Genomic DNA, 22,467 nt, shown 5'->3' with positions numbered 1-22,467 from the left:
ACCTTTTAATAAATGACATTGCATACATTTCAAATATGACTCAGGAATAAATACCTTCATAGACACTGTCCTGCTTTCCCAGGAGGTCAGGAGCCTGTCCCTTATACCTGAATACAAATCACAGAACCTCAATTGTCAGCTTTATTTCCCAAAAATATCATGTAGAAAATAAAAACAGTGTTGAAATAAGGCAGAAGACCTGATGACTCCAACATAGCTCTCCAGGGCTACAGACGAGAAGACATTTTGACTTAACACTGGTCCATCTTCACCAAGCAGGTAACGCTATCAGCTTTATTCATGTGACTAATTGTTTGCATGATTATGCTTTCCTCTAATAATTACCACAAACTTAAAACTTGCATTCACTGCTCCACCAAACAATGTCCAATCTATCAAATGGAAAAACATCTTGGATCCAAACTGAAGGTAATGCAGTTCTTTCCTGACCCATGGAAATCTGGCACAGTACTACTAACACACCAACCAATTAAAAACCAAGCAAATGCTATTATGTTTGTCATAGTACAGATAAATAACACATTATTTAATGCATTTGCAGTTGCAGTCCTTGATGGCACACACCTCTCCACAACAGTGACTTTGGCCTTGCTCTTAATGGCCAAGTACTTCTCCCTGCAGCTGCCACACAGCAGGTAGTAGGGGTTCCCGCTCCCGCACTCTCCTCCAAACCAGCCGTCCACGTAGGAGCCGCTGCTGCGGTAGCCTTGCCGGTTGGCGCTGCGACCACAACCTGGGTGACTCTTCTTCATGTGTTGGTTGAAGTTGGCCACATTGGCCTCACACAACTCACACACCACCACCTCATCCCGATCGTCTGTCTCACATACGTGCTGCGAGGTGTGGTGGTACATTTAAAGAGGGACACACGCACATGAAGACATGTATTAACACAGAACGCGCGCACAATACCACGATTCTGAGAACAAGCGTTAAGCATTCATGCAATGTGACGTTAGGAATGTGACGAGTTGCTTTCCCAAGGAAAATTCAGAGTAAAGTAAAGTATTCCATTATTTCATGCCAGTTAGTGGTGGCCTTTCAAGCTGGCATTTTAATGTGCAAGTAAAGAATGAATTCACCGCAAATGAGAAGTGACGCAGGGAAGTTAAAAGAGCAGAATGGTTCCGGCAGCCCTTTAGCCATAGCATTAAGTCACACACACCCATGTTGGCCAGTCCAGTACCTCCGGGATCCACATTCCCAGAATGTCTGTGTCACTGGCGAGGTCCTGACCAAACATGGCCTCCATGGTCTCCTCGTCCAAGTCCATCTCCAGCTCTTCATCCAAGTTGAAGTCATAAAGGGCTCCTGGGTCTTGCTGCTGCTGGAGGGATGGGACCTCCCGACGTGACTGGCTGTGGTGGGCCTGCACGGAGCGATACAGTCCAGCTTCAAAGGAGAGGATGATTAAAGTGAAGGGAGGAACACAAAACGTTTTAGAACAAGTGTAAAGTAGGGGGAAAAGATTTTCTCTGAGTCATGTACGTACCAGCACGGGCTAACAGTGTGCGTGCAGCCAGGTCAAAGCGATGCTTCCTACCAACAGCAGAGCGACCTCTGAGTTGAGCACTGCTGGAGGGTGAAGCATTGTCCTGCTCCAGACCCTCAGGACTACAAACAAAGACAGATTGTATTCTTACAGCAATTGGGTGTTAGAGACTCGGGGGGGGGAAAAAACTACCGGTATTTCAAACCTGCGGTATTTCTCCGATCTTATTTTCTACTTTTTGAGAAATTAAATTACTCTCGCCGACTTCACAAACACAAAGTACCAAGTTCTTGGTCAATAAACAGTTGTAGAACTTCACAGTGCAGCAGAATATATAGTGCATGCTGCATACTGAGGGCATGAAGAGATGGGGAGTTCTTGTTTGTTTTACAGAGAACCTTCCTCAGACAAGGTTCAAGCCTTTCTTACAACCTAATAAAAAATGCTACCACTGCTACGGCATTGCTTTTACTCATGCCCGTTACTTGGTCCTTTAATTTGTTGGTTGTTTAATTGTCAGTAGGATTATGCATGTGTCATTTGATTAGAGAATTCCAACTATACCTCTCGATGAAGGTTTCCTCCATTTCGGAAGCATCAGCGCTGGCTATGTCTCCAGGAGAGCACAGATACGAGCTCCTATCCAGGGATTTGCCTCCAGCAGAAGCTGCCGCACCCCCGCAGGATGAGTCAGACCCATCACCGGACAAACCAACTCGGGTGTGAGAGTCACCATGCTCGTCTTCTGTGTCTGGATGTTCTATCATCCACATGGCCAGCACTGTAATGTTCTGAGCATCCGCTTCTCCCCGGGCACCTGAGGGAGCAAAAACAACTGCTGGATCTATTATGACAATCACACTCCAATAGTCGAATAACATTGTTAGCTCATATAAAAATCCCAAATTCTATGTCACAATCACAATCTAGTGTTGTTGTTGCTTTTTTCTTAGACTGTTCTTTCCCTCTTTCTACTCTAATGCCAAATTTTAAATTCACTATCTGCAGCAGCTGACTTCAAGACTTCAGCTTGAATTTTTTTTTAAAGTGCGACTGACCGGTGGCTTCCAGAGCTTTGGTGATCTGTCGCAGAGAGAAGCCCATCTCCAGTAAGGGCACAGCAATGGCAGGAGGAGGAGGAGATGTCGACAGCCGGCTGCTGGGGTCTGACAGAGCTGGAGACAGCATTAACACAATCATTTGGTACGATCGGAGTTTGCGTAGTCATAGTACATAATATATAATATATAATAATATAGAAAAATAGGGCAAAATGAGCGATAACTGCTGTTAACAAAGCAAATATGTTCTGTTTAAAGAAAAGTCCAGGCAGATATGCAATTGTGTATTTCAGTAGCTACAAATCAGGAAAAATAAATCTGATGGCATGTTAATTCCGCCTCAGACCTGACTAAGACCAAAGAAGCGCTAGAGATTTTCTCGCCTGTAAAGAAACACGGCAGACAAAAGTAAATAAAATGATGAGCATTGAAAAGATGTTGTTTATTCAGTTGAATATCAATTACTTTGCAGAGACATAACTACTACCACTGTATTTTGTTGTGCTTGTTAGTTTTTTTATGTATTATTTTTAAATTGATTGGTAGAACACTAATATATTACCATTAACCCTGATAACAGGAGTTAAAATAAATCTTTAGGGAATTCACTGATGCAGCCACACATCTGGGACAAAGCACCAAATACAACACATCCATACCGTGTTATTATCACTTAAAAGCTAATTAATAAATACATTTGAAAGAATAGCTGTCCAAACTAGGAAACGAGGCAGGATCATGCGAACACACATTTACGGTAGTCCCAGTCTAGTTGAAAAGCAGGAGGAAATGCTCACTGTCCATCAGACATTAGACTAAAGTGTGTCTCATTATCACCAGTTGGACACACACTTCACACAACAACAGAAACATAAAAGATGGTGAAGTTATTTGTCGTTTATGGATGACAAAACATTTTAATCAGTTCAAAGCAAACGAGTTAAAATGTGTATTCTTGTTTTTCAGCAACACAACAGCAACATTTAACAACGAAAATGTTGCACGCTTACAGGTGCCGGATCGGTTTTGTGGTCTGTTGGGTTGGGAATCAGGGGAGGTGAGACTCTGCCGACGGCCAACCTCCTCTGAAGGAGACGTTGGGAGAGACGACACCGGAGGAGTCTGCGCTCGGCGGGTTGGAACCAGCGTTGTTGTTGGGTAGCTCGAGAACATTTGCCTGTCACAGACGCATTACAAGAATCATCTCAGTTTCATCATAGGTGAAAGATGAGGCTAATCATTAACATGAACTGAGAGACAGAATGTGCAGCCATCCGGTCTGACCTGAGGAGGCTCAGAGGCATGACGCCTGGAGACTCGGAGGCCGGTACAGTCTCCGTGTCTGTGACAGGTGTGGTAGCAGTGGTGGTGTCCTCCAGCGAGGAGCTCATGAAGGAGGTGGTGCTGGAGGCAGAGGGGCTGGTGGTGACAGGGGTTTGGGCCAACTGCTCACCCTCTGTGCCTTCCCCCTCACCTTCTGGTTCAGTTCTCACTCCTGGGGAGGAAAACAGACAAAGTTAAACTAGGCTGGTTGGCACTGAAGTAAATACCTCACTGCTTCACCTCTGCCAAGACTGAACGAATCTACAGGTCTTTGTCTTTCTTCCTTGGAGTACACAACACTCATTTAAAGTTTGCAATGTTTGGTAGTTTTGTATAATTAAGGAAAACCTCCAAACACAGCCCTTTGGAGCCTTTCCCAGCTGCCAATGGAGAAAGAGAAAAAGCATACCTGCACCAGTCCTCACTTCATCCCAAGGCCTACACAGAAAAACAAACCATGCTTCTTTCTTATGAGGGATTTAGACCCTAAATCTGCCCCTTTATCCAGATAAACGTCATCATTTAACCGGTTGCAGCTTCCCACATGCCCCGTCTAATAGTGAAGTAAAAACATCACCTCCATGGTAAAGGTAATAACAATTGTGCATCAGTCATTTCCTTACCCGGCTTAGCATTTCCACCACTGGGCTCTTCTAGCAGCTCATTCACCACTAGTTTATAGATCATGGCCTGCGCCCTCTCCAAGTCCGCCAGGCCTAAGGCTCGCTTGATAGGCGAGCGCATCACTGCCCGCTTCACCATGTGGCGCATGAGGAACTGCAGAGCGGCCCGGATCTCTACCTCTTCCTGGCATACTGGCGAGGTTGCAACAGTGCTTCCAGCGGTGCTGGCACTTATATCAGCATTGTGCCCGCTGGGTGCTGAATCTGCCAACGCCTAGAATTAACAAGAGAAAGCCGGTATGACAACGTAATATCTGTACAGATCCACTGGGCACATCTGAAAAAGTTTGCTTTGCTTTTTAATTGAACGTTAAAAGACGGTGGCAGCAGTTCATTGTGTTAAAACCATCGGCAGTTTGAGGGCAGAGTGAAACGTGTCTTTCACGCCAAAGCAATGCCAAGAAGAAATGAAAAAGCATTTTACAGTTACTTAATAGTATCTTACAGTAACACAAAATACCCTCCATTTATGTTGATTTCTTTTGGGTGGATTATGAATGATCATGAAAAATGTGAATTGAGAAGTATGTGCCGCAGGAAGGAACCTGCTTTTATGGATTATTTTGCAAACAGAGAAGGTAGAATATATATTTTTAAATAAAGCTGTAAAGTAATCTGTAATTACCTATACATTTTTCTAGCAGTGCTAAAATATTTTCCCTCATTCCTCTAGAAATAATCCCGGTCAAAACTGTGAATAGTGTGGCACAGATCCAGATTATATCCGGGATGAATCAAAAATAAATATCCGTCGATAGTGATTTTTGCTTAGCGTGAGTAAGATCTATCAGAGATCAGCAAACCCTACTGTAGCAAGCTAAAGTACCTTTGGTATTAGCAGCAGCTCAGCATACTTGCTGCAGCTAAGCAGGGCACTGAGGGTCTTCATGGCTCCCAGGTAGAGGTAAGAAAGCTGCACAGCATGGATTTCTGACTGGGCGGCCAGCGAGGAAGGACAAGGCTCATGACTGCGGGAGCCATGCTCGTGGCCTTTCTTCCTACTCCCCTCAGCAGGTGTATGACCAGGTGCAGTGAAAGGATTCTCATGCCCGCTTCCCCCAACCACAGAGGAGATCTCACCCTCTGACTTGGAGTTGGGCGCCACATGTGCTTTCACCTCATCAAGACTATGGGATACTCTCAAGTCAGAGGTCGTGGTCGGAGCCACTCCTGATGACGTTACAATGTTATCCTTTTGTTCATTTCGATTGTCTTCGCTACTGTTCGTTTCATGCCCAGCCGACGTGGTATTGCGATGTTTCTTGTCATGCCGTCGGGTGCTCAGCTTTGCAGCGGTGTCCTCGTGGATGCTGGTAAGGTAGGTGAGGTCCAACAGCAGAGAGGCAGTGAGGCCACGGAAACGAGCCACATCGAAGGGTAGTGGCTCACACGGTTCCAGGTTGTATAGTGGAGTGTCACTAGGTGACCAAAAAGTTGGGAAGCTTTAATAGAAGGGAGTGAAAGGAGACAAGGGAAGGAAACACAAAGTGAGGGACAGGGCAGGAGAGAGAGAGCATAGGCATGCAAGATGGAATGAAAGTATATTTAAAACACATATGCCATCCAAAGATATACAAAAGAGCGGTAGATTAACAATGATGCAAAAGTCAATAAGAGATGAATGCAATAAATCAGAGTAAGTGAACGTTGATGGTAGAAACGTGATTAAAAAACAAAGTGGAGGAATGCAAATAAGGCAGTGAAGAAAATATTTAAAACACAAAGAAATCAGCCGTGTGATTACAAAGCTGATGACCATGTACATACAGCACAGTACATATCATTTAAATACATATATTATATGATGCAAAACACTGAAGCCAAACCCCAAGTCATGATACCTTCGTATAAAAGCATTCAGTGTTTTCCACACATTTGAATCATAATTTCACGACATACAGGAGGAAACAAAAGCTTTGAGAGGTCTATACGGCTGACTATATGGTTAAAGATGGGTTAATCAGGTTGACTATGTGGCATGTCTATCAAGGATTCTAGAAGTTGAGCTGGTTTAGTAATGCTCACACTGGTAAGAGTCAAATACCAGTTTGCAGGGCGCCAGTATACGGAAATATGCCACAAAGTTCTGCATGTGACAAAATTGGACAGAGCTTGTCACGCTGCTTGTTGTCTCACAAATATGCCCCTTCCTGTTTTTGACACATGCCTCATGCAAAAGTGCACATGCGTGTCATTTCAGAAGACAGATACATTATGCATTAGAGCTAGAGACAGGCCACTATAATTATGAAATGTTAAGAAGAGAAAATCTGATCTAAGGAAAACACACTCCTGTGATTTACTCGGTTCAGACTTGGTTGGCCGTGACTTTGTTTTGACAACGTGCAAATGTTTACTTGTTAAACAGCAATTAGTTGTGAAATCCATGCAATGAGGTCAATGTCTCTTAAGGAGACAATTTAACTACAAATACAGTGACACACTAAAAACATTCTCATGGAAAAGTGACTTAACTACCTGATGGTGAGCTCAGCCTCATCCCACTGCACCTTTGCTGAGGTGCTGCCTTCCTTCACTACACCCAGAAGTGTAGCATGCCTTCCCGTCTGCTTGTGCACACATCGCCCACCAACACGTAGGCCTGCATCTGCCCCACCAATGATCGCCAGGACCGGCCACACCTCGGAACAGAGTGTCCTCAGGTGGTGATCCGACAGCTCGGCTAAACTGTGCTGCCGTGCATGACGTCCCCTCTCCTCCTCTGTTCTTGTGGGAGTGTCTTGGTTTTCTCTCTGGGCATCGTGCTCCTCACGGCTCTGCACTGAGCGACTCTTTTTCAGCCTCTGACCACTGCCAGATGAATTGGCTGACTCTTTAAAACAAGGTTTAATCTTATGGAGCCGTTCGATCATGGTCTTGTTGATACCATGGGTCCAGTGATCGGTGCGATGTAAGATACGGATCAGCTGTGTGGTGGCTTCAGCCAACACAGTGGCCATGGGGCTGCAGACTGGGTCACCAGGCAGGAGGTCTCGAGGTGTTCCCCTCATCTGCATGTCACAGATCTTCACCTGGGAAAACAGAAATACTTTATGCATACTACTAAATACAAACATATGTTTTTTTGGCTTTCATAGCTTCTAATTCTTGCTGCTCAGTCATGGAACTGCTGAACAAACAGGAAAAATAGAAAGATAAAATGCATCTTTTAGCATAAGTTTATTTGCACTTAAGGATTTGAGGCAATGCAACAATAATATTTGAAAAATGACTGTACATTCCTCAGACGTGAAGATTTCACCATATTAAAAAGGGGCCGGTCTGTGGCCCAGTTTGGCAGCAAACAGCAGTCTGTAGCTATGAAGCCTCATACATAGCAAAATATGATGCACTTCATGTTCTGGTCAGTCTATCAGAACCAGCATGAACTTTTTTTCCTTTTTTAATTCCATGGTAGGTCTTCTGTGCACAACATTGGCTAGTCTTCACGCCTCAAATACATCAATGAGCCTTCGGCAACCATCGATTGTCTTTGCTTGACCTGCATTTTTGTCTGACCTCTGACCCCTTTATACAGACAGCACAAAGCTGTGAAAGTTGATTAGTCCCTGAGGCTGGCCCTTTTATAACCCTACAATGTTAACTGGTTTATTTTATCTTACCTTCTCTCCTGGGTTACTGCTGTAGAACATCACACAGGGATACAGCTCCGTGGCATCAACATCCTCAAAGGCCAACTTCGGCTCCTGCGAAATCATGACAGCAGTTACAAATGGAGGAGACAAGACCCTATTGGGATCTTGAAGTTGGATTTTGTGTAACTAAAACTAATTTGAACTTAGAGGCTTGTTTAAGTGTCTGCGCTCCCTCTCACCTCGCCATTCTTGCCAAATGAGATTGTCCTGGCCTCCATGTCAAGGACGCAGGTGATGAAGTCTCCCTGAGTAAAGCTGCTAAGTGTTAGCGTTTGTTCTCCATTGTGATACAAGTTTCCACTGTACGCTCGGTACAGCCACATGTCTGAGGTGGTGCGGTGGTTGAAGTCATGCACGGGCCATCGTGAAACACCTACACACGTGCCCTCGTTTCCTCGGTTCTCTTTCACTATATAAAACTACAAGGGAAATAAAGGATGAAAAGATTCACTGCAGGTAGACAACAGCAGCTCGAGCTATTTTTCTTATATTAAAATATATATTTTTTTCTTGCTTTAATAAGTAGTAGCTGACTAAAGAGCTTATACTGTATACAGGAACTGCAGACCCCAACAACAATGGCATAAATAATATGATACTGTACCTTCCATTGGTAGCATCCAGATGAGATACCTGTGGAGGCCAGGCCATAACCTTTACCTCCACTGCCATGAGTGAGTCCCTGTCCATTTTCAACCACACAGCATTGAGCCTTCTCAGGGTCAAAGGACACTTCCTGAATGGGAAGATTCTCATCCTCTTCCTCTGCCTCTCCCTGTGAATGAAACAAACTATCACTCAAACAAACAACGACAACAAAGAAACAAAGATTGTTTGGAAATGTATACCAATAAATTATTCCGATGAAACATGTATATTTTTTGTGGGTATTTGAATAAGCCTAAATTTGATTTTTCACTGCTAAGGCGCAGATGGCATCATAAGTTTTTCTGGCGTGCTCAAGGATGTAAAAATCCAACAGCCAGACTACTAGGATTAACATTTTTATTATTTCCTTAGTGCAAAACTGTGTAGACTTTAGAATTTAGTTGCTCCATAACTCTATCTGGCAAATGGCCATAAAAAGATGTTTGTCCTTTGTTCACATAGCACATATTTCACAGTCTTGGTTAGGAAAGACACATGGCTGGCACACCTGCAGTCGGAGTTCCTGAACCTTTTCTTTAATCTGGATTACATTTTTAGCCTGAGCAATAGGAGCTTCCCACATGCAATCAGACAACAGGGAGAAGAGGCTTTCCACAACCTAGAAGAGAACATCATATTTATATTTGCACTGTGATTACCAATGAATTAAAAATGTGTTCAAAACAATCTAAGTGTTATGCCTGTGTCATTTGATCATCTTCCATATTGGCTTCACAGGCTGGCAAGACCGCTTCCAGCACATGGAGAGCAAGAAGACGAGTTCTCAAGTTCCCCACTAGGGGGACCCCTACAACGAAAATCAACAAAGAGTTACAAACTCAGCTATGTTTTCATGCCGAACAGTAATGCACATTTATCAGGTTACACCTGAACAGCACTTCTGTGCAGCAATGTTGAGCAGCACTTCGGTCCATTTAGGAGAGGCCATCTTGGACTGGATGGCTTTGGAGGACACCACTCTCCTGAGGAAGACAAGGAAGTCTCCCAGGTGGAGCTCAGCGGTATGCTGCTTACGGATCAAAGCTGGAAAAAACCCAGTACAAGCACAAAAATAATTCCTTTTGAATGTTTTTTAATTTTAAATTTTTTTGGGGGGGGGTCTATTTGATTGGTGGCTAGTTTACTTGTTTGTGCAATGATGGCTTTCCACAATTAGAAGAACGGGAAGCAATTACCTTTGAGAGGAGAACAGGATATCCTTGGCCAACCCAGGATTTTATAAACTGCATATGCATCAAACCTGTCAGGAAGAACCAAATAAAGATGCCTTCTCTCTTACCTCTGAAATCTTTCTTTTCAGTGTCGGCACCATCCTCATGTTTGCTGTCTTCATGGTCATTTCTGGAAGACAGAAGACTAATTCCAGCCTGACACAGCAGAGTTTTCAGCTGACTGCACAGTAGGTCCAGCAGACACTGGACAACCTTGGGGCTTAACTTGTCTGCATATGTCCTGCAAATTTAAGGAAAGACAATGTTGTTAATTTAATACTCCTTAGCTTTTGATTAGGATATCAAAGTCCTCCGTTCCTCATTATTTAAACACTTTACCCAGTGCTGATTGCCAGGATCTGCAGCAGGCGTGTGGAGGCCACCTTGAGGGCAGTACTGAGCTGGGATACTCCAGGTTTCTGGAGTAGCTGCAGTGGTTGCCCCAGCATGGTCTCTGTCCCGCACAGTTGGGACAGCACATTCAGAAGACCACTGGAAATAGCTAAGGACACGTCCACTGGTTGGTAGCGAACGCTCAGCGCAAACACAGTCACAAGGAGGAGGCGCTGCTGGGCCTCTAGGATAAAAAAAAAGGGACAAGAACGCTTGATTCCAGTTACCTCTTTCAGGACATTACTGCCAGCTTAAATTTTTTTTTTTTTTTTTTAAAGCCACAGAATTTTGTATTAAATGTCTTGTTTACATACCAATAGTTGTATCATACGGTAAATGATTGTGAACCGTAGTGGCATCCATTACCTATGTGGTGTTTGTTTGCCTGTAGTGCCCGCTCAAGTGTGACAGACAGTTGCTGGTAGATCTTATGGACAGCTGTCTGAATTTCCATTTGGATGCTCCTCTTGGCTGCCTTTACGCCATCCTGGCCAACACACAGGAAACAAATAAAAAAGACAATGCTGGGTACATTAAAAGAACAGTTCACTCTGAAACAATAATTCAGTCATTATTATCGCTTTACAACTGTAAACCACATGTAACAGCGCCGCTAGAAGAGATCACCAACACCTTGCAATCTCTGCCCACCTCTCTATTACCTCAAATGTTCTGTGCACTCACCTCAGATCCACGGATGCTTAAATTACAGTTAGCTAGATATAGACTGATCAAACATGGGTATTAATTACACTTACTAAAGTGAAACACAATTAGAGTGTCTTGCATGACAACAAATTACAAATGGAACTTTCAGCTCATACCTGATAGTGGTGTAGTTGCACACTCTCTCTCTTTATGCCTCCAGTGCCCACAGTTCCGAGGCCAAAACAACCAGCCATGAACTGCAACCTCACAGATGTGAGCAGGGAGGAGGACTGGAAGGCAACGCTGGATCGTTCTGAGCTTCCGGACTGGCTGCCTTTCTCCTCCATGCCAGAGATCAGCACCACAATCTGATGGAGCGCCTCCAAACGCAGCTGGAGGTAAAGACCATCCCAGTTATCTAGTGAATATTCTTATTCAACAGTGGCTTGTGGACAGTAACACGTGGTCCTCGCTTACCGACGTTCTCATTTAACAGCGACTCAGGGCTACGACGGGCTTTTCGGAATTTAAAAGTATGTGTTTAGCGACAAGAAATCGGTATTACGGTGAGCGGGATGCACTTGCTGCAGAGTTGTGAGTACGTACATATGTGCAGTGTAAATGGCCTAGACGTATGCAAATCAATTCATTTTCATGTCCACTTTATCTTCCGGGCTGTTGCTGGAGCCTATCCCAGCTTCGCCATGGGCGAGAGGTGGGATATAATCCGGAAGCGTTGCACGCGTTGTTGGGTAAAACATTTTCGACCACACAAAATGTTGGCCAAGTTGTCTATTAACGGGGGCTTCGTTTATTGACGAACTCGATTAGCGACAGGGTCTTTGGAACGTAACTCCGTCGTTAAGTGAGGACCACCTGTATCCTTTCTTTAAATATTGTGGCTGATTTATTACTAATAAAATGCTGCTTTTTTTCAAATTTTAATTGTATTAAGTTTTGGTTTGAATGATTAGTCCAGAGGTATTGAACATTTTGCGAGCACCAGATTACCAATAGTGAAAATAAAAAAAACAATGCTGGTTGGGTTTACATGTTTTTCATGATACATACTTAGATGCTCCATTTCCTCTTGTTTAAGAAGTATTTTATATAATCTACAGAATGGAGCCGTTTAAATGAAGTGATATTACCTTTTAAAATATATGATTATATGTTTGTGATCAGTGACTTAAATCTTTCAGTGAGTTAGTGGCTGAGATCACAGACAGGATGGGAAAGTTCCTCACCTCCGCCCTGCTCTGCTGCTGTTCCATGGCCAAGATAGTTGCCTGTGGGCTGGTGGACATACTTTCTTCCGGCTCCTTGAAGGCTGGAGCCAGGCCCACATCACCGCTGATGAAGCTAACCATGTTGTCGATGAGAGCATGGATGCCCAGAGAGCCGCTCAGGTCCAGATCTAACTCTTCATAGGAGTGTGCTGGGCTGTAGCTCCGCTGGCGGCTCAGTTTGGCCTGGAACCAGGACTCAGCCAGAGAGTCTGGGGAGCTGTGAAGTAAGCCTGAAAAACGCACCGGGAGAAAGGCCTTTCAGAAGCATGCATACAGAACTACTTAAAAGTTCAAATAAACAGATATAAAAAATGAAATACAGAAGATTTGTTGCATTCACATGTATGAAAACTATTTCGGTCCACACGAAAACCCTTGAAACACTGTGCAGAAAAGTACTGACTCCCAGATTGCTGGGCAGATGTTACCCGAGTATCAGGACTAACTGTCCTGAAGTGAGTCTCATTAGGGTTTGGCCATACTAAGTACTGAATGGGCCAAGGCAGGGGCTGTAGCATCAAGCCTAAGGGTGTGGAGAGGCCCAGTTGAGGATGGCAGCTGAGCAGAAAGTCTTTCAATGTAGCCCAAGACACATCAGTTAAACATGCTCAAAGAACGCGGTCTGACTGATTGGATCTTTAACGCATCCTTGGTGCACAAACGATAAAGGATCTCATCATGAGAGATGAATGGGAGGCATCACAGTCAAGGAGGGATACGTTTACAAGCAAAAGAAACGTTCCACCCTTTACTTGCAGGAGCAAGACAAGAGTAACACATGACTAATGACAAAAACACAAACTGCATTATCATAACAGCAGAGATATTTACCTCTCTTCCTGTGTGAGAATGACAAATCCAGATCAACATTTCTCCTTCCACTCTGAAAAAGAAAGCAAATGTCAGATATAACATTCACAAGACAACAAACATAATTTGTCATGCAGATCTTCATATAGTGAATTTGCAGAGTATCTGTGCTTGAGAGAGCGTGCTGTACCAGTGTGTAACTCTCTTCATCCGACTCAGGCTGGGAGAGGTCAGATTCACTCCGGGACTTTATCAGCCTGTAGCTCGGGCTGCTCTGCACTGAGCGACTCTCCGCACTCAAACTCTCACTCCTACAAACACAACACAAGAAAAGAGCAAATGAATCAGCCTGGGAACGCAGTAGAAATATGACTGAACAAAACGAAATAAAAGATTTACAAACAATGACAGAAAGTACAAGCTGACAGGTTACATGGAAAATAAGTACCGCTAGTTCAAAAACATAAACATATAAATTCTACTTAAAATATATCAAACTAGAAAAGCACTCAGAGAGCACAGACCTCCGTAAAAGTGAATTTGTAACTGATTTTTGAATCCATAAATGGGGTTTTCAATGTCAGAAAATAAAATATTTTTTACTGACCCCATTCTAAACATCGATCAATAATCAATCAAGATATTGTGGAACAAATTTTGAAGCTTCATTGACTGCAATGTTACCAAAGATTTCAAACTGATCCGTAATCCAGGATCTCTTCTGGATCACCACCAAAATGTAATCATCTGTTCCTGTAACGTTCCCAACATTTCCTGAAGATTTCATCAAGATCCATCCAGAACCTTTTGAGTTATCTTGCTAATAGACGGACGGACAGACAAACGCCGGCGATTACATCACCTCCGAATCGGCGGAGGTAAATGAGTGTAATACAATCATATGACTAAAAAACTACTCAGCTGTTGAAAGTGCAAATTTCTCCCATCATGACTTTTTACTATCGATCTCATGGATCTTACGCCCACTGACGTCGCTTTCTCCCTCAACCAGTGACAACACACCTTGTTATTTTGTGCAGCAGAAAGCCCTAACCCCTCCCGACTGTTTTCAGATGGGTGGTGCTCTGACCTGGTCATGAAGCTCAGACACTCCTGTGTCCCCGTGGCCAATTGGGTCTGACCCTCCTCCTGGTTCTGGTTGGTCAGCTCCCCCAGCACAGGGCTCACTCCCAGCAACAACAGAGCACAACGGTGGATCACAGAGTTGCAGGCTGCCGTGTACAGGTCCTGGCCCTCTGGGAGACCCGTACTTCCCCTCCGACCTGCCTGGGACAGCATGGCATCACCATCTCCACCTCCTGCACCACCCCCACTCCTTGAAACGGAGCTGGTGCCTAGTCCTGTGCTGCTGCTGGCTCGCTCTCTGTCCCTGCTGCGAGCTACCTCCCGTGCTGAGAGGAAACATTGAAAGATTTCTGTGGTGTGCAAGATGAACACATGCAAAGCAAACACAAACAAGATGCTGGGTTAGAGGACAAGCAGCGGCCCCGTAAGCAGTAATATTTACCACAGTGCAAAGTTCAGAAACAAAGGCCAGACCAATGCAAAAACCTTTGTCTTAAACTTTCACTTTCTTATTAGCTGTGTTTAGCTACACAACCTCTACTGCCGCACACCAATCTGTCCAGATTCCTATTACATGTGTAGAGGAGGAATAGCAATAAATGTAGTTATCTGTCAAATTTCAGTTATCACCATACTACTATGTATGATTCCAATATATACTTTCTAGTGAGAGGTATGCTGTCTTCAGAAAAAAAAAACATTTGTGGGGAAGCACTGTTCTCACCAGATTAGAACAGATTATTGCCACTCTGAAAAACATGTTAACATACAAATCCAGGCAGATGTACTTACTTCCAGCAGTCATTACTTCATGCTCCCTATCCTCCTCTTCATCATCTTGTTCGTGATGACCCTCCTCTCGATCACGGTCAGCTCTCTCCTCCAGCTCTGCTTCTTCATCAATAGTTCGGGCAAAGGAGTGCTCCTGAGGATCCAAGTCCAGAGAGTCCTGATTGTCTGAAATCTGACCAAGCGTAAGGCCATCTGTGAGTGAATCAATGTTCTTGACATATCATTTTCATTCTTTCATCTTTAGCTCTTTTGAGGAAACTTGCTCAGTTTGAAGTCAGAAGCAGACCCTTACCCACAAGCTAGCATGTTCAAGTTTGTTAACTCACCCTCCTCTCACGTGAAGAAGATCTTGTTTGGGTGAAATCCATATTCTTGCATGCCAGCAGGCGGTTTCGTACCTTATAAACACTGCGATATACCTCTGCAAGGCTCTTAGATGGTTGATACCTGACGTGAAATTAAAAAATACATTCATGAAATGTGATATAGGTCAGTACAATGTGTTAACCTTTAATTCATCATGGCTATCCTGTTAATGCACCTGCCCTCTCCACAGCCCAGGCCCAGCAGTCCTGTATGCTTCAGTAAGGCTGCCAGGACAAACCTGGACACGGTGTCCAATAAGGACTCATTACTCAGAGACGCATTGTCCCAGTCTGCAACAGGAGACACAGGGTAGCCGTCACTATACTACATACTTCAAGAGCTTTAACATAGAGACAGTCAAATTCATTTTAAAGGGTCGACCTTTGCTGATGGCATAGTCCTGGATGTTGATCCAGAGGCTGTTTGAGGGTTCTTTAGAAGAACCCAGAGCCAAGTCCACCAATATGCTCAAGTCAGGACTCAGTGTGCAGTCCAAGGGCTTCTGCTCCTCATTACCAGACAGCGCTGCCTCCAACAATGAGCTAATGCAAGCGTCTAGAGGTAATAAAGGAACAAACAATCAGTTGACACTTTACAGAGGAAGCAAAAGATTAAGAGTGGAATAAGATAACCAAATGAGAAACACATTTATCTTTAAAAGCCAAATGGATGAGCGATTCAAGACAGTGGTGAGGCAGTTTGAGAGTTTAATATGCATCATGGTAGCATTTACTCCCCCATCAGTGTAATCTATCAAGTATCTACCCAGTTGCGGGATGTCCATCTCCAAGCCATTGCTAAATAGCGGTGTTTTGAGCCAGTAAGCAGTATCCTGTTCCTCCAGCGAGGTAGGAGCTCCCTGCAGCATCCCACCGAGGCAACGGCCAACCAGCAGAGCAATTGTTCTCTCCAGATCCACAAGCCAAACCAAGGGGAGAGCAGGCTGTGGCAATAGCATTCCTGGGACTGACTCAGCATAGTCAGATGTACCTGAAGCATGAGGAATAGCATGTGGAAGAAGAGGACACATAACATATTTTTAAATGGCCACAAGCCAAAATTTAATGATTTTAGTTTTGTGAGCTCTATTAATATTTAATGAAGAGAGGAAACAAGACAGAGTCATATCTGACAAATAACAAAAAAAAGGATAAAGTAACTACACCAAAACAAACGTCATTCTAAAACAAAAATCAAGTTGTTACCAAACACCGGAAGTGAAAAATCAAGGCCATCGACAGATTTCCTTCAGTATGAATCAGCAATAGCGTTGGAGCACGCTGTGTTGGCTAATGAATAGTGAACGCTTTAATGACTAAATCCATGTGACGGCTTTCTTGCTTACCATGAAGAGGCCACTGCAGCTCCTGGTCCTCCAGAGGGGAGGCAGCAGGCAGCAGTCTGTTGAGGCGATCCAGAGGAGGGAGCAGGTCCAGCAGATGGTTCAGCAAAGGTCTCGCCACCGACACCGGGAGCAGCAGCAAAGAGTTGATGATCTGGCATAGCATGCTGCCCGCAGCCGACACGTAGATCACATCTTAACATGAACAACATTTGTAAAATGCATGATAGTGTAATGAAAACATATATCTATATTCTATATCTATATTCCAGAAATGTGAATTAAAAGAACTTGCAGTTTCAAATCAAAATAAATTAGTCATTATTTTTTTTGTAACTGCACTGTCCAAACACAATATAAATTCAAACTAAACAAAAGAAGAAAGACTGATGATGACAGCAGAGCAGAGGAAATGAGGGGCATCGATCTGAAGAGACATTTTAGTGCCACTGTAGCAGACGTTCATTAATCATCTTCACCTTGTAGCTTCTCTTGGATGCTACCATTCCATGAGCTCTCTTTAATCAACGTAGCTGAGCGGGAGAAGATATCTGTGGCGTGAGGCAGCAGCAGCTGCAGGTGCTTGTGGAGTAAAGCCAAGCTGCTGCAGTTCTGCAGAGAAAAACAAGGTTTAAGGTGTGGAATATGTTCATCAATACAACTTCTGTAAATTTCTCTCTCTTGCTTTCTAAATTGATCACCCCTGTTCTCTGCTGATAGTCAATGGCAAGATAATTTCTGTCTTAAATCTTTCCCTGAAATGCACACATATAGTCAAGAATCTGCTCAAAGCCAAACAAGTCAGTGGAAGATGACAGATCTTCCAACCCACTTAAAATATTGCAAACAATTGATCAAGATTTGATGTGTCCTACATTAATTTGGACAGCCCAGTGCACTCTGAATTGTCTTGGACACATTGCTATAGAACATGACCAACCTTCAGAACCACGTTTGCCAAAAAAAATGAAACAATAAAGTTTGTACAAAAATCTAAATATTAAAAACAAAGAACTACTTATGGTTAACCTTGCAAAATGGTTGATATGTACATTAAACTGTAAATCTGGAATTTATTGTTTGTAAGATATAGTGTGGACAAGATGCACACCCCTCACAATCAAGTTTCCATGGGAACAATTATTAGTTTAAGAAAATCCAAAATGTAAAAAAAACAAGTCTGTTGTCGATTCATGGTTATCTATCTATCAAGACGGAAAGCGAGAGCGTGAGTCTACAAGACGCGTGTTCTGCATTAAAAATTAAAAGTTTAAATTATAAGTTTAAAAACTTTCATAATGTTGTGTGATCATACGAGAACTCTTTTTTTAAATAAACATATCCCTGGTAGCTATTTGTGTCAACATCACTCTGTGTACAAATGTGGGTCAACTAGAAGCCCAATCAGCTAAGTCCACATCTCTTATATTGATGCCCAAATTGTAGTCGCAAGCACAATTCTCCATGTATTTAAGACTGGACGGTGTAAAACAGAGGAAATTGAGAAAAAGGAGAAGAAGACTACTTGATTAATCTGCTTGGAAATTTTACAGATATAGTATACCGTAATTGCTGAACTATTATGCGCACCTGTGAAAAAGCCGCACCCACTGAATTAAAAAAAATATATATTTTGTACTAAAATAAGCCGCACATATTCGTAAGCCGCAAGTGCATTGAGACAAATGATATTTAACGGAACACGGCTCGTAACGATATCCGCAGCAGGTCTTCAAGGTGAACAGCGTCTGGCATGTTAGAATAAGGGAAGTCGGCAAATCAGATCCGTAACTTCGGGATAAGGATTGGCTCTAAGGGCTGGGTCGGTCGGGCTGGGGTGCGAAGCGGGGCTGGGCTCGAGCCGCGGCTGGGGGAGCAGTCGCCCCGTCGCCCTCCCCTCTCCGCCCGTCGGAGGCTGCGCGGCGCGCGCGCGCCCGCCTGGCGGGGTGTCCCCGTCCCCCTTGCCCCCGTGCCCCTCATCCTCCGTCCGCGGGAGCGCGGTGCGGCAGGGGTGGGGACGCCCGGGAGGTCGAGGGGGTGGGTTCCTTCCCCGCTACGCGGCGCGTCCGACGCCGCGTAGCGGATGGCGGACAGGCGGCGGGGACCGGGTACGGCGGTCCGGCGGCAGCGAATTTTGTAACGAAAATAAATAGGCTTTAACGAAACACGGCTCGTAACGAAAGTGGGAAAATATACGTAAATTTGCCGCGTCGTTGCATAAACCGCAAGGTTCAAAATATTGGAAAAAAGTAGCGGCTTGTACACCGGGAATTACGGTATACATATATATAACCGTAAACCCAGGCAGAACACAACACTGGTTGGAAATAAGGCATAACATTCTCCTCTCTGGAAGATATGCTAGCGATCAGGTTGCACATTAACACATAGTTCACTTTTCATACCTCAGTGACGGAGTTGATGTGGCAGTATGCCAACAGTTGCTTCTGCAGGGAGCACAGGAGCTGGTGGAGGTGAGCTGGTTGGCTGCTGTCAGAGGAGGACATACCCTGCTGCTGCTTATCGCTGTTCTTCTCCAGCTCACCAAATGCCTGATCCTGTAAAAGACAGACACACGTGTCTGTGTAGGTTCTCAGTAATCCAGCTAAAGCTAAATCAAGAATAGCAAAAAATAAAAATAAATAAATAAAAAACAATTCAGGTGGACTTGGTTGAAGATGTTTCACCTCTCATTCAAGAGGCTGCTGGTCAGGATAATGTTGAAATGTCTTCAACCATTAAATAACCATTCAATATTTAAGTTGAAAAATTGGAAATTATTTGGAAAAATAATATTTGAACAATAAAAATAACAGAAGGCACTTAAGCATGTTTAAGTTTGATGTTAAGTGAGGCTGGAATGTGGTTTGGCAGATATTTTCTAGATGACAATTACTGCCCACCATAGAGAGCACGTTTCTATGGAACTGTTAGTATTGCGAGAAGCCAGCGACGTGAGAGCGCTGGTAAAGTGCAGCGTGTTGAACGATGTGTTGATTTCACTCATGACTGCCTTTGTCAATTCTAATTAGATCATAATAATGCCTCATATTACCGTTGTCTGGCAACACACAAAGTTAAAACAATAAGATGCATCACTGTCAGAGATCTACCAAATATTATCCAACATCTACTTACAGTATAAAAGCCCAGGTTCCTGAGCAGCGTCTTCATCAGTATCTCAGCCAGGTGTGTGTCAGGGGGGCCGGGCGTGGCGCTGTATGTTGGGTCTGGGGTAACTGTGAAGCCCTGGCCCGAAGAGAGCGCCTCAGGACCATCAGTAGGAGAGCTGTACCCCAAGAGCGAGGCCACATGGGTGTGGTCATGTAAGCTCGTCAGGATGATGTCGAGCTGCATCCGCTGTGGCACAGACACATATTTTAATATGAGTGGCAGTTTCCTCTATAATCACACAAGCATGTCGTGGCATTAGCAGCTCTGTCAGACCAAATGTGCCTTTGGTGACAAGAAAAATAACTAACAAACATCCAATAAATTTAGTTTTTACATTTTGGCTTCCTTCTTGATACTCATCTTCTGCTATGGATCTCTGAAGCAGGTAGCGGAGCAGAAGTCATAGATGGTGTAAAGTGCAAGTATCCTTAAAGCTCATCTCATCGAGAAAGTTCACGTCTTTAAAGAGGCTTACTTATTTTACCGATATTATGCAATATGAACACTGTTCACAGTACATTTTCTTTTTATTTAGCCTTGATCCTCTCATGACAGTGTGCGGGGGGGGGGGGGGGGGGGAGAAGAGCTGTTGATTCAACTCCATGGAGAGCTTTCTACCAACAAACAATGTGAAGGGATGAAAAGGAAGCAAGAAATGAAATGGAACTATTCTTCATATAAATCCAGTAATAATAGATCCGGATGGGTTCCTACTGTTCATTAATGCATTAACAACATTGTTCCTAAAGCACAAGTGTAGAGGCATGTTTATTATGCAGCAGAGGGTACCTGTCCTTTGGAGAGGCTCTCCCATCTGTCCGGGCCCTGAGGCAGCAGCGAGTGAAGAAGCTCCATCCTCTCTCTCAGTGGAGGCAGCAGCATGGTCGCCCCCACGGACAGAGTCTCAATCACCGCCTGATGGCACAAAGACAGACCAACATTATATCACTCCCTCAGGTGACATACAAAATGCATTACTTTTTGGCATTTCAAAAATAGATGCCATTCATTATGGCATAACATTTTATACAGTGATTGCAAAAACAAAAATTCTAAATACATAAAACAAAAGCCAGTATTCAATTACAGAAACTGAAGTAAAGTAATGATCATGGTTGGTTAAAAAAAAAGTTAAATTACAAGCAGTCAGTGGAAATGAACAAATTGCAGTAAAAAAAATGTTTGAATGTTTTGACTGTATGATAACTTCTTCTCACTTCTTGAATCTCATCTGGCACAGAGGAGTCCATCAGTCTGAACAACAGGTTCCTCAGTGGCCTGGCCTGACGACCTAAGATGCTTGTGGCTACACCCCCAGCAAGAGCCAGAGCCAAATGATTGGACAAAAGCCGAAGGCACAGTTTGAGGAAATGATGATGCTCCCTGAAATGAGAATCAAGACAAAGCTCACAAATGCATGTAACCTACCATCACTAGAAATAGTATGAGGACCTGTATAAATCTGCAGCTTCTCATTTCTTTCACAGTCTAGCCATCGACATAGCTGTCACAAACACTGATGGGGGCTTGCAGGTTGTGTGGATTTACCTGGATGAAGGAAATGGAAGAGGAGGAACTTCGCTGTTGATCCCATCACAGTAGCCCTCAAGGAAGGAGCGCAGGTGAGAGAAAGTACTTTCTTCTAGGTCAACACAGTAGGGCCTGTGCCAAGCCACCACTTGCCTGAAGAGCAGAAATGAGTAAGTATTATCAAGTGCAAAATGTAGTTGTTTAAGTATAAACGTGCTGTGATTCATATTTAAAGCCCTGTGAAACCTAGACTTCCATACCAATGTGAAAGTACGGTTTATTTCTGTTACAATCGGCAGTTTACAAAAATGAGTTACAAAATAAAGAGTTTAGTCATTGTTTTATGTTGCTTTGTTTTTTCTTTTGAAGTTAATCATGTCTGAGTTAAGATACTGGCTGAAATAAAACTACGACTATTCTTTTAAAATATCGACTGGAAGTATTATTTCTCTGACACACAACAACGGTGCGTAATTATTCAAGAAAGGCAGCAGGATCCCTAAAATTTGTTCTGTTGTAGATTTCACATGCTTTTTTTGACCTTTGATGTGCTAACAGACATCTGATTGTGCAATTTTGCAACCAGGAAATGTTTCCAAAAGCAGGCATGCCATACGGTTTCCCTCTAATCGTGTCATTTCTACCCGTTTTCCTGGCCGTAGTTTTAACCCTTGAATTATCTAGTGACTACAACTAATTCGTACAAGTTGGCATCTCTGTCATGTTTTTAGCTAACCTGTCTCTGGGTAGGGCTGTCCAAGCCAAGCTGTGGGACGTTCCAGCTGAAATTTGCTGAATAGCAACTCCATCCAAACCAACAACTTTCTTGGGCTTGGTGATCGGGCCTGTGGAATTTCCCTGGCCACACTGGCCCATGGAATTGTTGCCCCATGCGTACACTTCGTTGTCTGGGCAATGGTT

At 43.7% G+C, this 22,467-nt stretch overlaps 1 protein-coding gene across 1 annotated transcript in view; it reads right to left on the bottom strand.

The window, feature by feature from the left end:
• Positions 1-22,467, bottom strand: part of herc1 (HECT and RLD domain containing E3 ubiquitin protein ligase family member 1) — a 44,608-nt gene that overhangs the window by 15,336 nt on the left and 6,805 nt on the right. The window contains exons 10-47 of the mRNA XM_068741845.1: positions 22,283-22,454; positions 21,565-21,699; positions 21,234-21,399; positions 20,806-20,931; positions 19,981-20,202; positions 19,248-19,400; positions 17,322-17,454; positions 16,846-17,037; positions 16,266-16,490; positions 15,882-16,055; positions 15,676-15,790; positions 15,461-15,581; positions 15,135-15,306; positions 14,347-14,668; positions 13,447-13,567; positions 13,278-13,329; positions 12,405-12,676; positions 11,334-11,549; positions 10,876-10,996; positions 10,456-10,693; positions 10,185-10,357; positions 9,773-9,928; positions 9,586-9,692; positions 9,393-9,503; positions 8,841-9,011; positions 8,416-8,655; positions 8,204-8,287; positions 7,059-7,612; positions 5,407-6,022; positions 4,521-4,794; positions 3,859-4,069; positions 3,585-3,751; positions 2,572-2,688; positions 2,078-2,330; positions 1,514-1,635; positions 1,187-1,413; positions 586-854; positions 55-107 (exon numbers count right to left, since the gene is read on the bottom strand). Of these exons, the coding sequence (XP_068597946.1) occupies positions 55-107; positions 586-854; positions 1,187-1,413; positions 1,514-1,635; positions 2,078-2,330; positions 2,572-2,688; positions 3,585-3,751; positions 3,859-4,069; positions 4,521-4,794; positions 5,407-6,022; positions 7,059-7,612; positions 8,204-8,287; positions 8,416-8,655; positions 8,841-9,011; positions 9,393-9,503; positions 9,586-9,692; positions 9,773-9,928; positions 10,185-10,357; positions 10,456-10,693; positions 10,876-10,996; positions 11,334-11,549; positions 12,405-12,676; positions 13,278-13,329; positions 13,447-13,567; positions 14,347-14,668; positions 15,135-15,306; positions 15,461-15,581; positions 15,676-15,790; positions 15,882-16,055; positions 16,266-16,490; positions 16,846-17,037; positions 17,322-17,454; positions 19,248-19,400; positions 19,981-20,202; positions 20,806-20,931; positions 21,234-21,399; positions 21,565-21,699; positions 22,283-22,454 (7,353 nt within the window). The remainder of the gene's footprint in view (positions 1-54; positions 108-585; positions 855-1,186; positions 1,414-1,513; positions 1,636-2,077; positions 2,331-2,571; positions 2,689-3,584; positions 3,752-3,858; positions 4,070-4,520; positions 4,795-5,406; positions 6,023-7,058; positions 7,613-8,203; positions 8,288-8,415; positions 8,656-8,840; positions 9,012-9,392; positions 9,504-9,585; positions 9,693-9,772; positions 9,929-10,184; positions 10,358-10,455; positions 10,694-10,875; positions 10,997-11,333; positions 11,550-12,404; positions 12,677-13,277; positions 13,330-13,446; positions 13,568-14,346; positions 14,669-15,134; positions 15,307-15,460; positions 15,582-15,675; positions 15,791-15,881; positions 16,056-16,265; positions 16,491-16,845; positions 17,038-17,321; positions 17,455-19,247; positions 19,401-19,980; positions 20,203-20,805; positions 20,932-21,233; positions 21,400-21,564; positions 21,700-22,282; positions 22,455-22,467) is intronic.

The sequence above is a fragment of the Brachionichthys hirsutus genome, chromosome 1 (assembly GCF_040956055.1).
Source record: "Brachionichthys hirsutus isolate HB-005 chromosome 1, CSIRO-AGI_Bhir_v1, whole genome shotgun sequence".
Lineage (NCBI taxonomy): Eukaryota > Metazoa > Chordata > Actinopteri > Lophiiformes > Brachionichthyidae > Brachionichthys > Brachionichthys hirsutus.
This window is presented reverse-complemented; position numbering and strand designations above follow the sequence as displayed.